At 61.6% G+C, this 15,796-nt stretch overlaps 1 protein-coding gene across 5 annotated transcripts in view; it reads right to left on the bottom strand.

The window, feature by feature from the left end:
- Positions 1-14,621, bottom strand: part of CROCC2 (ciliary rootlet coiled-coil, rootletin family member 2) — a 37,867-nt gene extending 23,246 nt beyond the window's left edge. For 2 of the 5 annotated variants that reach the window (XR_009550595.1, XM_060193596.1), the window contains exons 1-11: positions 14,460-14,621; positions 9,053-9,197; positions 8,132-8,268; positions 7,119-7,228; positions 6,178-6,325; positions 4,623-4,726; positions 4,129-4,314; positions 1,169-1,265; positions 1,011-1,094; positions 746-907; positions 464-603 (exon numbers count right to left, since the gene is read on the bottom strand). Coding sequence is in view for 4 of the 5 variants with exons in the window: in XM_060193596.1 (XP_060049579.1) it covers positions 464-603; positions 746-907; positions 1,011-1,094; positions 1,169-1,265; positions 4,129-4,314; positions 4,623-4,726; positions 6,178-6,325; positions 7,119-7,228; positions 8,132-8,268; positions 9,053-9,197; positions 14,460-14,534 (1,388 nt within the window). In the remaining variant the exon portion in view is untranslated. The remainder of the gene's footprint in view (positions 1-463; positions 604-745; positions 908-1,010; positions 1,095-1,168; positions 1,266-4,128; positions 4,315-4,622; positions 4,727-6,177; positions 6,326-7,118; positions 7,229-8,131; positions 8,269-9,052; positions 9,198-14,459) is intronic. The other 3 variants (XM_060193597.1, XM_060193598.1, XM_060193599.1) reach the window with 3 other exon arrangements.
- Positions 14,622-15,796: the final 1,175 nt, after the last annotated feature.

Here is a 15,796-nt window from a genome sequence, read left to right as displayed (position 1 = left end):
GAGCAGCAGGTGGGGTGCTGGGTTGGGATTCGGGCCTTGGGGTGCTGACCCGTACCGTGGGGATGAGGGTGGACGACACAGAGAGCTGTGCATCCCACTGGCTCCCATCCTGGGAGACGCTGGGGTAGAGACGGGATGCTGGGGAGATAGAGTCCCTGAGCTGCAGAAGCCTCTGCATCCAGTTCCCGGGGGACCTTGGCTGGGGGCATACCCTCCTGCCCGGCCCGATGCCCCCGCCTCCAGGTACTTGTGGCTCCGTGTCCCCCAGGGACACTCCCTTCTTCAGCTCCTCCTTGGGGACACAGGGCAACGCACAGGGCTGGGGGACGTCCTCAGAACAGAGGTCACCCACCCCGTACCTTGTGCTCTCCTGGCAGGGGGGAGCTCCCAGGCCCCTGGTTAGTCCCCAGTGGGACGGCTTGTGTCTGTCCCCTCCCCCTGGAAGGCTCTGGAAGGCTCCCACCTCCTTGTCAGCTGGCTGTCCTGCTCAGGTGCCTCCTCTGTGTCCAGCTGCTGCCTCCTGGTTGCCGGCTGGTCCCCCCACAGCTGCCCCCGGAGCTCGGCTGCCTCGGCCCGGGCCGCCTCCAGCTGCAGACACAGATCCTGGGGCGGGGTGGGGCAGGGGGAGTGTGATCCCAGCAGCCCCCAGTTTCTGGGGCCACTGGCTAGACCTGGCAGGGCCCCCACCGAGAGACACCCTTGTCTTGCTGTGGGGGCTGGGGTGAACTTTGCCCTGGGGACCCACCTGCTCCCGCTGACGCCACTTCTCCTTGGCCACCTGCACCGCCCGAAGCGCTGGGGCCCGGAGGGGGGATACCGAGCATGGGGGGCTCTGTGGGTGCCCCCACCCCTCCTGGTCTCCAGAGCTCCATGCTGGCTCCAGGAGCCCCACGTCCGCCTGGGCTACCTGCAAAGACAGGGAGGGGATGAGGGTGGGAGTTCAGGGTGGGACCCGGTCTCTTGGGGGCAGTGGATTTGGAGGGCCCTCTGGGGTGGGTGCAGGGCCGCACCTGCTGGATACTCTCCAGCTGCAGCCGCAGCCTCGACACTTCATCCTTCAAGTTGTCCACTGCCCACCGGCCTTCGCCGGCCTCCTGCAAGCCAGGGCAGAGTCTCAGGGGGGCCTCCAACCCACCATGCGGCACCACCCCAGCCTCCCACCTCGCACCAGCTTCTGCGCCTCCCTCCTGAGCGCGGCGATGGTGCTGTCCTTGCTAGAGGCCTCCTCCCTGAGCTTCTCCGCAAGCAGTGTCTGTTCTGTCAGCCTGCAGGAAGTGGGGTTCAGGGTGTGGGGAAGGGGTGTGGGGCACCCGGAGCAGGCTGGCGGCCACCTATGCCAGTGGCCTGGCTCCTGGTCTGGGGACTCCCCTTCTGCTCTCCCCTGGGGCCACTCCCTCAGGAACCCTCTGGGCTCCAGGGTCCACCCCAGTGAGCCTCGCTCTAACTCCCAGCGGCCACCGTGCCCAAGTCCCCAGCCTTCCCGGCTCAGGTTCTCTTTCTTCCTGAGTCTCCAGAGCACTGGGTCCTGGGAATCCTTCTCCCAAGCTGCTCTCTGGGGCCGGGGTCCCATGGGCTCACGCCTTTCAGCCTGGCTAATTGTGTTCCTGGGGTGACCCATTCCTGGGGCCACGTCCTGCAAAGATATCCCCCCCCACCACCAGAGACTCCAGGTCCTGGGCTGACATTCCAGAACCTTCCATGCCCAGGTTGACTTACTGGCACTGGGGCTCTCGCCCCTGGGACTAGCCCTCCCCTGATGCAAGTCTGTGGTTTTAAAGTTAAATGTTATTTTCACTTTGGAGGCTGGGTGGTGGCACATCAAAGTTCAAGCCCTCGTCCCAGCCTCCAGGGGGGAAGCCTCATGAACCGTGAAGCAGGGCTGTTGCTCTTTCTCCCCATCTCTTTGCCACCAGGGTTGGTGCTGGGGCTTGGTGCTGGCACTATGAATTCATCGCTCCTGATGGCCATTTTTTCCTCTTTTTTTCTTTCTAGTTTTTTTTTTTTTTGCCTCCAGGGTTATTGCTGGGGCTCAGTGCCTGCACCACGAATCCACTGCTCCTGGAGGCCATTTTTTTCCCCTGATTATTTTACCATTGTTGTGGTTATTATTCTAGTTGTTTTTGATGTCACTGTTGTTGGATAGGATGGAGAGAAATGGAGAGAGGAGGGGGAGACAGAGAGGGGGGAGAGAAAGACAGACACCTGCAGACCTGCTTCACCGCCTGTGAAGTGACTCCCCTGCAGGTGGGGAGCCAGGGGCTCGAACTGGGATCCTTCCGCTGGTCCTTGCGCTTTGCACCACCTGCGCTTAACCTGCTGCGCTACCATCTGACCCCCTCTTTCTAGTTTTTATTAGATAGGACAGACAGAAATTGACAGGGGACAGGAAGATAGAGAGAGGGAGAGAAAGAGAGACACTTGCAGACCTGCTTCACTGCTCATAAAGTGGACCCCATGCAGGTGAGGACTGGAGGCCAGGGTCTTTGCACTTGGTAATATGTGCGCTTAACCAGGTGTGCCACCACCCGGCCCCCTCTCTTTGTCTCTCTCTCTCTCTTAAAATTTTCTTTACTTGATAGCCAGCCAGAAATCAAGAAAAGAAGGGGAGATAGAGAGGGGGAGAGACAGAGAGACACCTGCAGCACTGCTTCACCGTTCATAAACTCATGAAGCTTTCCCTCCAATCGGTGGGAAGCAGGGGCTTGAACCCAGGTCCTTGCGCACTGTAACATGTGCGCTCAGCCAGGTGCTCCACCACCCAGCCTCCCTCTCTTTGTCTGTTTATCACCCCCCCCTTGGTTCATCTTGGTCTCTGCCCAACAAATTAATTTCTAAATTAAAAACATTTTTTAAATTGCCGTCAGGGTTGTTTCTGAGGCTTGATGCTGGTGGCCATTATTTCCCTTTTAAAAAATTTCTTTATTGGGGGATTAATGTTTTACATATATATATATATATATATTATACTTGACAGGACAGAGAGAAATTGAGAGGGAAGGAGAGATAGAGCGGGAAAAAGACAGACACCTGCAGACCTGCTTCACCACTTGTGAAGCTTCCTCCCTGCAGGCAGGCGGGGCTCCAGCCCAGGTCCTTGTGCCTGGTGATAAAATATCTTTAAATTCGTTTTCTTTTTATTTATTTATATTTATTTATTTATTTTTAATTTATTATTATTATTTTTCAATTTGTTTTCACGTTGCTGCTCACACGCAGTGCCGGGGAGCGCATCTCCACCTTCCTGCATGAGTGATGCCACAACTCGTGGTCTCTCTGCCCAGATTTTTAACTTATTTATTTATTTTTAAATTAAGAATTCACTTACCAAACTGCAAGAAGGAGAGAAGCCCCAGAGAGCAGAACACCTTGAGAAAGGTGCCCTCCTCCCCCAGTGGTGTATCTTATGCTAACTCTTTTTTTTTCCCCTTTTGTTGCCCTTGTTGTATTTTTATTGTTGTTGTCGTTATTATTGTTGTTGTTATTGATGTCATCGTTGTTAGATAGGACAGAGAGAAATGGAGAGAGGAGGGGAAGACAGAGAGGGAGAGAGAAAGACAGACACCTGCAGACCTGCTTCACCACCTGGGAAGCGACTCCCCTGCAGGTGGGGGGGGAGCCGGGGGCTCGAACCGGGATCCTTATGCTGGTCCTTGCGCTTGGCACCACCTGCGCTTAACCTGCTGCGCTACCGCCCGACTCCCGATTTTCAACTTTTTATTTCTGAGAGAGAGGCATGTGGGAGAGACAGAAAGAGGGCTGAGGAGCCAGCATAACGGTTCTGCAGAAAGCCTTTCAAAGGAGGTCTCAAAACTTTACATCAGGCTCAACCTGACGCTGTTGACTGGCTACGGAAGAAGGGCAAACGCTAGAAGAAGAAGAAAGCCTTTCCTACATGAGGCTCCAAAGTCTAAGGATATATCCCCAGCTCCAAAATAAGCCAGAGCTGAGCAGGGCTCTGGGAAAAAGAGAAAGAGAGAGGAGAGATGCCACAGCTCTGCCCACCATCCCTGCAGCTCCCTGGTGCCACCCCTGGTGCTCCCACGTGGCTCCAGGTCTTGAACCCAGGGCTCAGCCATGGCGAGGTGGGCACGCTGTTTTCCTGCCAGGTGCCCCGTCCCCGGTGCCCACCTGGCCTGCAGAGCCACCTTCTGGGCGTCCCAGCGGCCCTGTAGCTCTAGCATCTCCTGCACCTTGTCCCGCAGCTGCTGCTCCAGGCCGCCCGCCGCCCGCCGCAGGTGCGTGTCCAGGCCCAGGCAGGCCGCGTGCAGGCGCCGGGCGGTGTGGGCCGCGTCCCCCCGCAGGTCGGCCAGGCCCCTGGGGAGGCACAGCGGGCGGGTGGCCTCAATGCTGCTTTCTTGTGCCCACCTCCACCCCTGTCCTGTGGCAGCTCCGCCCACAAGACTGCCCACCCCAAGCCTCGGTTTCTCCTTGTGTGGACGGATGGGGAGGAAGTGAACCCCAACAGAGCCCCATGACGGGGTGAGCAAGGCTGGGCCCCGGAGGTGCCAGCACTAGGGGGCGGCCCCTCCAGAGACCAGGGGCCACCCCTCAGTCCCGAGGGCAGTGCCTGGGGCGTCCCCAGCCAGGTGCCCGCTGCTCCTGGAGCCTGTGGCAGCTCCCACCTGTTGGTGGCCTCCCGCAGCTCCTTCAGCTGTGCGCGGAGCTCAGACGCCTGCCTCCACAGCCGGAACATGTCCCGGGGCTCCCCGCGGTGTGCCCGCCGGGCCTGCAGGCAGCAAGCTCTGTCCACCCTGGCCTGGGCCCTGCTCTCCCGCTCAGAGCTCCTCCCGCAGCCCAGCTCCCAGAATGCAGCCCCAGCGGGGCAGTGTGGGACGAGTCTCCCCCCCCACCCCCCGCAGGTCGGCCAGGCCCCTGGGGAGGCACAGCGGGTGGGTGGCCAGTGCAGACAGGTACACATGGGTATACATGCAGACAGGCATGCACACATGATCACACATGAAGACAGACATGTACACATGCTTACAATGTAGGAAGACATGAACACACAGACATACACACATGCTTACACACAAGGTCAGACATGCACTCATGCACACACTTATAAGACATACATGCACACAGATCTATAAGCCACACACATGATCTCACACACACATACACACATGTATACTTGCACAGATTCACACTCACAAGGCACATAATCACATGGGGATACACACATGTACACAGGCTCACACACATGCACACACACACACACCTCCTCACACAATACACACATGCACAATGCTCATACAGGTGCACCTATGCACATACAAGCAGGCACACACGCTCACACATGGCCATACATGCATACACTCACGATACACATGCTCACATAAATCACACACACACAGACACACACGCACACACACGTACACGAGGTATGCACACACATGTGTGTGAGATGCTTATTCCAGTCACACATGCACAGCAGCCATTCAAGCAGATGCGAGATGTAAATGGGCACACACAGGCACACAGGCACACGCTCACACAAGGTACACAGAACATGCACACGCAGAGGCGCTCACACAGGCATATATGCAGACATGTGCAGGTAGGCATGAATGCTCGACTCACAGGTAGGCATGGATGTTCACAGGACGCACAGGTTTGCATGCATGGGGCATACGTGCACACACACAGACGGGTATACACACTGCACACCTGGCACACAGGCACACAGACAGAGAGTGAAAAGCCACTGGGGATGCAGCGACCCCAGGACTTGGGGACCACAACTGGTGGTCCTCTCTGCTTGGCGCTCTGTGTGTGTGGGGTGGCCACCGCAGGGGTAACGTGTGTGTGTGGAGGGCTGTGGCATCAGGCACAGGGGGTAACAGTCACCTCTACCCTCCAGGGGCAGCATGGGTGGCCTGACAGCAGTCACACCCCTTTGGGGACACGTGCAAAGGCAGGTGGCAGTCACCAAGATCTGGGCAACCCCCAACCCCCGGGAGCTGACTGGCAGGGCTGTGGGGTCTGCTGGCTGGTGGGGCAGGGGGAGCTGGGTGCCTGCTCCCTGAAGCACCTATCCTGGGTCCTGGCCGCTCTGGGACCCAGCCCAAGCCCCCTCCTTTCTTCTCGGGGTCTCCCGGAGGCTCCCTGAGCAGGGGGGGTGTGGGTGAGGCTCAGGCCAGGCCCCAGGAGCTCTGCCTGCCCATCTGGGTGCAGCACCTCTTGCCCTTTCCGCTGCAGCTGGGCCTGCAGGTGGAGCTCGCCGCCCGCCGTCCTGGCCAGCTCCCGGGTCAGTGCATCCTGGGCCGCCTGCAGCTGCTCCAGCTGGGCCCTCAGCAGCCTGTTCACCTGTGCCAGCCCTGCGCTCCTGGGGACACCCAGGCTCAGCCCCCCCCTGCGAAGAAGGCTCAGTCCCACACCCCCAGTTTGGCCCCACACCCAGGCTCAGCCCCCCCCAGGACCAGGCTCAGCCCCGCCCAGGACCAGGCTGCCCCCTTGGTCTTGCTGCTGAGTGAACCCTCACATTGCGGGGTGGGGCTGGGAGGGGGTGTGGAGAGAGGGAGCCAGGGGGTGGGGCCTTTCTCCACCACTAGGTCTGGGGGGCTACAGGCCAGGGGTGCCCTCAGTGGGGGTGCCCTCTCCCGGGACTGTGTCTAGGGTGCAGGGAGTGGACCACCAGGGGCCAGGGAGGCCTCACCCTGACACCCCTGGACAGGCTGGGCAGCTGGGGGCTGTGGACCCCGCCCTTGGCTGGTGTGGGGTGCAGGGAGCAGGGCTGGGGGGTCTTCCCTTCCTGTGGGCACCTCTGTGCTGCCCTTCCAACTGGCCAGGTCTCCAGGGGCTGGACCTGGGTGCTGGGTCCCACCAAAGCGGAAGGGGGTGAAGGGGGTCCCAGCTAGGTTGAGGTCACAGTTGGTATCACTGCCCGTGCTCTGTGCCTTGGGCCTTCCCCCAGACCTGCAGTGCCCTCTCCAGGCAGAGACAGGTGCCACCCTGCCCACCCCGGCCTCCCCTGTGCCTGCTCCCTGGCCTCCCCCTCTTAACCCCTCCCCCACTGCCTCTCCTGTGCCTGCTCTCTGGCCTCCCCTCTGCCTGCTCCCCTGACCTCCCCTCTGCCTGCTCCCCGGCCTTACCTCTCCCCCCCCTCCCCCCTGCCTCACCTCTGCTCCGAGGTCTCCAGCCGGCCCAGTGCCTCCTCCAGGTCTGCGTTATGTTCCAGCTCTGCTCTCCGCAGCCGTGCCTCCGAGCTCTGCACCCGGGCCCGCAGCTGCTGGGGAGCGGGGCCCAGATGGGCAGGGGTAGCCCGGCACCTTCATCCCAAAGGACAGGGCTCCCCTGGTCCCCAGCACAGTGGGTCATGGGTCACCTCAGGCCAGAGGGTGTCAGTCTGCTGGGACATGCTGGGCGCCCCCTGAAACTGAAACTCACTGAGGTGGGGTCTCCATTGCCCCTGACCCCCAGTCTGCAACCCCAGAGCCCTCAGAGCCTGTGCCCCACCTCCCCACTGGGGCTCTTGGTGCCCCCACCCCACCTCCCCAAGGTGTTCAGGGCCTGAGATGCAGGCTGCTGGGAGGGTCAGGGGTCACATCTGGGGTGGCCAGGCGGTGGGGGGGGGCACCACAGAGGCCAGCCAGCGGGGTGCAGAGCTGACTCACTCTCCCTTCCCGCCTCTCCCCACCCCTGCCCGCAAGGAAGCTTTGGCTCAGGAGGCCAGGGGTGGGCGGCAGCTGACCGGCATCTGTGGCCCCCGGGGTGAGAGCATGGCTGTGTGGCCGTGGCACTGAGCTACTGGGGGCCAGGTTCCCCCCGCCCCGCCCAGGAGTCAGGAAAGTGTCCTGCACTGAGGGCACTCACAGCACTACCCCTGCCCCCTGCCGGGGTCACCTCCTCCCTGGGCTGGCCCTGCCCTCCAAGCAGTGACTGGGGCTTGAGTCCAGGTGGGGCAAGGGGACAAAAGTGGGTCCCTTAGCTGGGCTGGTGGCCTGGGGGTCTGGGGGTGATCCAGGCTCTGGACCCCCACCTCTTCCTTGGTTTCCCTGTCCATAGGCAACCTCACTCATCCACCGGCTGCCCCCTGCCTCAGTTTTCCCGTCTGCTCTGTCATGGTCACTCACCCGCTGGCTGGCTCTCTTTCCTGCCTCAGTTTCCCTGCCTGCTCTCTGTGCTCACTCACCCGCTGGCTGGCTGCCTGGAACCTCCCGGCCAGCTCCTCCCGCTCAGTGCCCGCCTGGGCCAGCAGTGCCTCCAGCCGTGCCAGCTCATCTTGCAGCAGCTCCGTGTCCTGCCCGGGGGCCGCGGCGGGTGGCTCCCCTGTGGATGACCCCGGTCAGCTGGCCCCAGGGGTCTGCAGGCAGGTGGCCGAGTGCCAGGGGCCGTGAGTTTGGGGACATCAGGGGGACCACCCCGTCACGATCCTGCTGTCCGACCCCTTGGCACACAGCCAGGGGTCCCCTGTGGCTGGCTAGCCCCTGGAGAACGGGGCTCAGGTGTCCCGAGGGCTGGGGCCTGGCAGGGACCACAGGCTGGGTGGCGGGGACCGGGCCGAAAGCGGGAGGAGGGTCCTCTCTGCCGTGTGACCATTGAGGCTTGAGGGCTGGGGCTACTGTGCACCCCGGGGCCTCTCTCCTCTCCTCAGCTCAGGCCCGCTGGACCGAGACCTGGTGGATACCCCTGACTGGCTTTGGGGATGCCTTGTGCCTAGGGCTGAACACGGGACCCTGAGTCTATGTCCCCACACTGCGTGACACCCAAAGCTGCCCCATGGCCCACGGTGAGGCTCTCTGCATTCCTTCCCACCTCACTTGGGCTCCTCCACTTGGGCTCCTCACGTGGGTGTCTCAGTGGGGTCCTCACCTGGGGTCCTTACCTGGGATCATCACCTGGGTCCCCCACCTGGGGTCCATCACCTGGGGTCCTCACTTGGGGTCCCCCACCTGGGGTCCCTACCTGGGGACTACTCATCTGAGGTCCTTAACTGGGGTTCCTACCTAGGTCCTTTATCTGGTGCCCCTCACCTGGTGTCTCTCACCTGGGGTCCATCACCTGGGGTTCTCACCTGGGGTCCCTACCTGGGGTCCTCATCTGGCCTCCTCACCTGGTGGTCCCTGATCCAGGCTGCTGGCCACGATCTCCCGGATGTGAGCAGGCATGGAGGTGGGCGAGGCCGTTCCAGCTCCACGTATGGTCAGTGCCCGGTCCTCCCTGCTGGCTGTGGGGCTCAGCACTGTGTCCTCCAGCTGCTGAAAGACACCCCCAGACACGGGGAGCTTCAGCTGCCTGCACCCCATTGTGTCCACCGAGCAGAGCTGAGGCCACGCCAGCTTGGGGGCCAGAGGAGCAGATGTGTGGGGACACGGGGGGGGGGGCTGCCTGTGGCCCTCCCAAACCTCTGTGTATCTGGCTGAGTCCTAACCTCTCCAGAGTCCAATCACTCCTGTCCACCTGCACCGAAGTTAGGGTCCTCATCCTGGGGTCCATGTGGGGGGTCACCTTCCTCTTAGGACCAGGACAGTTGCAGGGCTGTACCGCATGAAGGGGTGGGGGGTGGAAGCATTGATGGGACAGTCCTCTAAAGGCCTGGGGATCTGAGAGCAAGCAAGGAACCTTCCCTGGGGCTGTGGGATGCGGGGGGGACTCAAGGTCCAGGGAGACAGCTCCCTCCTGGGCACAGCAGAGTCCCTGAGCTCCCAGGAGAAGCCCCCAGATCTGCCAGAGGAGGGAGGAGCAGGAGGGGACACCAGGGAGCAGGAGGGGACATAAGGGGACAGGAGAAGAAAGAAAGGGCCAGGAGGAGGCAGGAGGGGACAGAGAGGCCAGGAGGGGATAGAGGGGCCAGGAGGGGATAGAGGGGCCAGGAGGGGCCAGAGGGGACCAGGAGGGGATAGAGGGAACCAGGAGGGGACAGAGGGACCAGGAGGGGGAGCAGGGCATTGGCAGGGACAGGTCTTCGGTCTTGGGGGTTTCAGGCTCTGAGCTGGGGGGCCCTTGATCCTGTAGTCACTGCGCTGCCATATGGTTTGGTTGTGGGGGCTGCATGGGGTATGGGACCCTGGGCCCAGCACCAAACCTCTGCCTCAATCTCTGGAATCATCCAGGGTGGGGGAGCACTCCACTGGGAGGAGGGACAGTGGGGAGCCTGTGCCAGCCTGAAGCCCGGGTGGCCCCAGTTCTGGGAAGCCCCCTCCCAGCCAGGCAGGGCTGTGCCGCCCCCGCCTGCTCCCAGGGGCCCGGGAGGCGCCAGGGCTGCCGGGAAGCCTGGGCTTGACTCACAGCTCGGCCACTTGCGTCCCCCAGGGCGCTAATGCCTTCCAGCTGTGGCTGCGGGGGGCTGCGGGGGGCTGCGGGGAGGGGGCTGCACCCTTGCTGACCCTGCAGCAGGCCTGCAGGAACTTGAGGCTCAGCCTGCCAGCACCCCAGTCTCTGCATGTATAAGGAAGCTTCTAGAACCCCCGGGAAGCCTGAGGGTCACAGGGGACACTACGGCTGGACACCAGCCTCCCTGGCCTGTCTCTAGCACCGCACCCCTCCTTCCAAGGACCCCTGGGGCTTAGGCTGAGTGATGCCTGGGGGCAGAGCCTGGGGGTCTGCATGTGGGGCCCAGCAGGCAGCTTTCTCCATATGTCCCCTCTTTCTCCTTCCAAGTACATGACAGACCCCCCCAGATCAGGTGGGTGTTGGGGTTCCTGGTATTGCCATCGTCACAGCTCTGTGGTCCGAGCGTGTTATCTGTGAATATGGGGACAGTCCGGGGGGGGGGGTTGCTCCGTGGAGGGAAGAATAGGCCTTTGGGGACCTCCATCCTATTATCTTTCCATTTTAAAAATGTCAAAGAAAGGACAGTGGAGACAGCATAATGGCTCTGCAAAAAGCCTCTCCTGCCTGAGGCTCCAAAGTCCCAGGTTCAGTCCCTGACACCACCATCAGCCAGAGCTGAGCAGGACTCTGGATGAAAAACAAAACAAAATGAAAAAAAAAAGTCAAAGATTAATTTGTTTATTGACAGAGAGCTAAACAGACACAGAGAGACTAGAGCATTACTCTGGCAAAGTTGGTGCTAGGGACTGAGCTCAGTACCTCATGTCTGCAAGTCCTGAGCTCTGACTGCTGTGTAGCTCCTGGTCGCTGCCCTCCTACCCCCAGAGATGCAGACCCCTAATATTAGCCCCTGGTACAGGACCCCCCAGTTTCAGAACCCCAGTGTGGGAACCCCCAACACCACACCCCCAACACTGGACCCTCAGGCCCTTCCAGCACTGGATTCCCCATTCCTAGACCCCCCAGTTCCAGCCCCCAGATGTTCACCATCATCGGAGCCCCCAGCCCGAGACCCTCAGGTCCACACCCCAGTACTGGACCCCTGGGGTCCAGAGTCCCCCAGCTTCTTGGATCTGAGCCAGGCAGGGACAGTCTGCCCTATCCTGGCATGGGGGAGGGGTAGATCCGAGGCCTCTGAGGGGGATGAGGACCCCTACACTGACATCTTGGGGAGGGGGTGCATGCCAGGGTGTCAGCAGAGCCCTGAGTAGGCAGGGAGGACATCCTTTCAGTCCCCTGCCAGGGGGGTGTCCAGCTGGTGACCAAGCAGGGGACTCCCCATGTCATCGAGTGTGTGTGTGGGAGACAGGTGGGCAGCCCTGGGGACGGGGAATTGGCCCAGGCCCCGCCAGCAGCGGCCAGGCATCGAGCTCCCACAGTGCCCACGTGTGGCTGCCAGGGGAACTGCGGAATGCCCCTGCCCAGCCTGGGGAGACCAGAAGCTGCTCTCTTGCTCTGTGGGCGAGACTGGGGGCTGTGCTAGGATGGGAATCCATCTGTCCCCCAGTACCTATAGCTCCTCAAAGCCCAGGGGCCCAAGTACTCAGAGATCCCCAGTGCCCTTGGCCCCTTCCCCGTGCCTCCCCAGTACCCATGATCCCATGCTGTGAGTGTGAGACCTCCCCTCCACAGAACCCCATGTCACCAAGGCCAGGAAGCCACTGTGACTGTGGGGTCTGGTGACAAACACAGGATCATCCGGGGCAGAGTCACCAGTCCAGGTGTCATGGACATCATCACACCTGGCCACCCAGCCTTCCTGCAGACAAAACCCTCCCTCCCACTCCCCAGGCCTTACTCAGGTATAAGGCCTCCTAGTGTGTGTGTGTGTGCGGGGAGAGCTGGCCTGACTCCTCCGTCTGCTGGCCCCTCTCAGGCTTTGTCTCAGAGAGGCATGTCTCTCTGGTCCTTGTTTCTGTCAGTGAGCCCTCTAGTAACCTCCTCCCCACCCTGCCCCAGATTCATGATCCCTGTGACTGTGACCCTATGACCCCATTCCTGTGACCCCCCCATGATCTCCACATGACCCCACAACTCCTATGCCTGTGCCTGACCCCATGACCTTCATGCCTATGACCTTATGGCCCTATTCCTTTGACCCCCATGCTTGGGCCCTATAACCTCCCTGCCCATGACCTCAGGATCCCATGATCGTTAACCCACAATCTCCATGCATATGGCCCTATGACCCCATTCCTGTGACCGCCATGCCCAGGCCCCATGACGTCCATGCCCATGACCTCATGACCCTCATAGCTGTGACCCCATGACCCCCAGGACCCCCATGCCTCTGACCTTATGACCCTATTCCTTTGACCTCCATGCCCATGACCCCATAATCTACATGCCTGTGACCCTATGCTCTCTACGCTCATGAACCTTGTACCCTGATGCCCATGACCCCATACTCCTATACCCATGACCTCATAATCACATGCCTCCATGTCCCTTATGCCCAAGGCCCCATGACTCTATGGCCCCCAGGTCCAAGGGCCCATGCCTCCATGACCCCCCATGCCATGCCCCTATTCCCCCCATGGCCCTCATGCCATGATCCCATGCCTGTGGCCCATGACCCCATGAACTCTGTGCCCAAAGACCCATGACTCCATGACTCTCATGCCTGTGACCCTATGTCCATGGCCTCTGGACCCCTGTGCCATGACCCCATGCCTGTGCCCTTGCTGACTGGTGAAGCAGTCTTTCCCAGTTGGGGAGGTGGGGGATTCAGCGTGTGCCCAGCGAGGTCTCCTCTCTGGGCAGCAGCAGAGGAACATGGTATGGGTCTCCGGGCCACCAGCTGTCCTGTCCTTGTATCTCTGCCCCCACGGTCAGGGGGACAGCCTCTGAGTCCTGGCACCATTGTGCTCTGTGGCCGGTTCTGCTGTGTGTGGGGGGAACTGGGGGGGGAACAGACTCCAGCCCCTGTTTTCTCAGGAAAGTTGTTCCATGCTGGAGTGCATTGGCCCTGGAACGCTGTGCCCCAAGGTGCTCAGGCCAGCTCTGGCTGTTTGGAGCCCTCTGGGCCTTGCCTGTTACCTGGCTCCCTAGGACATTCGCAGAGACTCGGACCAGGGTCATCAGGAGCTGAGCAGGCTGCAGCCACTTCTGCCCAGTCTTCTCTGGGGCCCAGCAGTGGGGAACTGCCCCTCCATTGCGTCCCCAGCCCCAGGACACATCCTGCACAGCTGTGGTCTCGGGGCTGGCCTGTCCGGGCCCCTGGGTGCCACCACCAGCCTGCTGGGGTGCTCAGGCCACAGTCACACCCGCAAACAGCACAGGATAGAGCCTCCTGACTCCAGGTGATGGCCCCAGACCCAGCAAAGTTTGGGGTGCAGGGCTCCCAACTGCCCAGGCTCCCCCTGAAGCCAGCTCATAACCATAGCAATGGCTTCAGCCCAGGTCCCCTGCTCCAGCTGCAAGTGGGTGACATTGTTGGGGAGGGTGGGAGGTCAGCAGGGCCTAGGGACTGTGTCCTCCCCCACCTGCCACAGCTCAGCTAAGCCCCATGGGGTGGGGGGGTCAGAGAGTGTCCCCCAGGGCCCCTCCTGCGGTGAGTTGCCTGATTCAGGGCCCTGTCCTTGGTGGCATCTCCCTGTACCTATCTGTGGACGCGAGCACATACGTGTGCATGTACAGGTGTGTGTGCCTGTGCGGGACCTCCTCCATTCAGTCACTCTCTTCTGGGGGGCCGCCCATGTTTCCCTGGGGTGTCAGCCCCCAGCACCATCCCAGGTTCTGAGAGCAGGAAGTGAATGAACCCTGGGCTCATGGGCTCCCAGAGGAGTTGGGGGTGGGGCCGCTGGCTGGGTATTGGGGCCGTGGGTGTTGGCACGTGAAGGGAAGCAGGGTGCTGGGGACCCACTTCTCTGAGGCCCTGTGGGGATGGCGGGTGGGAGGGCCGGACACCCGGTACTTGGGGCTGGAGCTGGATTGGCAGGGGCCCACCACCCCACGCAGAGATGCACTCCCAGGGTGCAGTAAGCCAGATGGAGCTGTCTGTCCCCTTCCCTGACAGTGAGAAGCAGGGGCTGGCAGCCTGGGAGCCTCAGTTGTCCACCCCAGGTGCTGCCGGTCAGCTGACCACCGAGGGCCTTGGAGCTGGGAGGTGTGGCCTCTCCCCATGGCCCTTCCTCCCAAGCTGCCGGGGACCTTCCTGCAGGAAGGACCAGGGTGCCCCCACTGACCTGGATCACAGTGGCCAGCCTGGACGGGGACTGCTCCATGTCCACCTGACCAGACTCGCTGGACTGGACGCTCATGGCTGGCGGGAGGCTGAGAGGGCTCCGCAGGTTCGTCAACCTACACCTGCCACCCACACCCAGATGCACCTGACTCCTTGTCCTGCACCCTCGGCCCCTCTGTGGTGTCCGCCTTGTGGCTGGCTAAGCCCAGGGACGTTACTGTGGCAACTGGGACTCCGAGGGCCCGGGTTTCCCTGGAAATGAGCATGCAGGCTGTTGCCGTGGGGACTGAGGGACGCTGTGGCTGGACTCTGTTTCTGGGAGACAGGGTGTGACCTGGGTGAGGCTGGGCACCTGGGCACCGCCAGAAGGGACAAAGCCTGATCTCCAGAGGAGGGGACGGGGAGGTGACAGTCCTCTTCTGCCAAAAGCAGTGCCCCTGAACTTCCTAGTGCCACGGGGAGGCTGAGGAGATCCCCTGCCTCAGTTTCCCCTACTGAGACAGTCCCTGGGGTGAGGTCTGAGGGTATCCCCGTAGACACAGAGCCCCTGCCAGCCTGGGCCTCCACTTTGCCTGTAAGAGGCCAGTTTCTTCCAGGTGACCATCTACAGGTGAGGAGCCCAGGCTTGGCCTCCTGGATTCTTCTGCTGGGCTGGGGACCACCCTGCTGTGATCACACCTGCCCTCTGGCCCCCAGGCACCTGGGCCCTGGCACTCTGCTCCCCGCAGCCTCACATGGCCAGTGCCCACGCCTCACATCTTCTTGGACCCTTGTTCTAGGCTGCTGGTGGCAGGGAATGATCCAGAAAGAGTGAGGTGGGCGGGGCAGGGCTCTGGGAGGGCTCTGCTACCCCCACCCCCACCCTAGCAGGACTGCACAGGACTCTGTCCGTCCTGGACACCTGGACTCCAAGTGCCACCTCCTCTCCTACCTGGAGCTTGGGGACATTCAGGGACACCTGAGACCGTGAGGACCGTGTGGCCTGAGCTGAGAGGCCAGCAGTCACTCGTGCCCTTGCCTGCCCTCAGGCTCCCAGCCGTCACCGCCATCAGCTGTGGCATCTGGGCTGCGTCACTGTCTGGGCCTCCCCCACGGAGGACTGCAGGGGACAGGTGGCGACTATGAGTGGGGCCAAGGCAGTGATTGCTCACCTGACTGGCTCCATCACTGCTCCCGGCCCTTCTGGCCCCTGCCCCCAATGGGACAGGGGCAGCAGAGCAATGGGACAGAGGCAACACCTCAATGTTCTGTGTGTCTCTGTCCCCAGGCCTTGTGGCAGGCTGTGAGGGCCTGCAAGGAGGTGGCCAGAGGTCCACGGGGGTTCCCACGTGGACACAA

The sequence above is a fragment of the Erinaceus europaeus genome, chromosome 7, assembly GCF_950295315.1.
Source record: "Erinaceus europaeus chromosome 7, mEriEur2.1, whole genome shotgun sequence".
Taxonomy (NCBI): domain Eukaryota; kingdom Metazoa; phylum Chordata; class Mammalia; order Eulipotyphla; family Erinaceidae; genus Erinaceus; species Erinaceus europaeus.
Note: the sequence above shows the minus strand (reverse complement) of the source record. Positions and strands in the feature narration are given on the sequence as shown.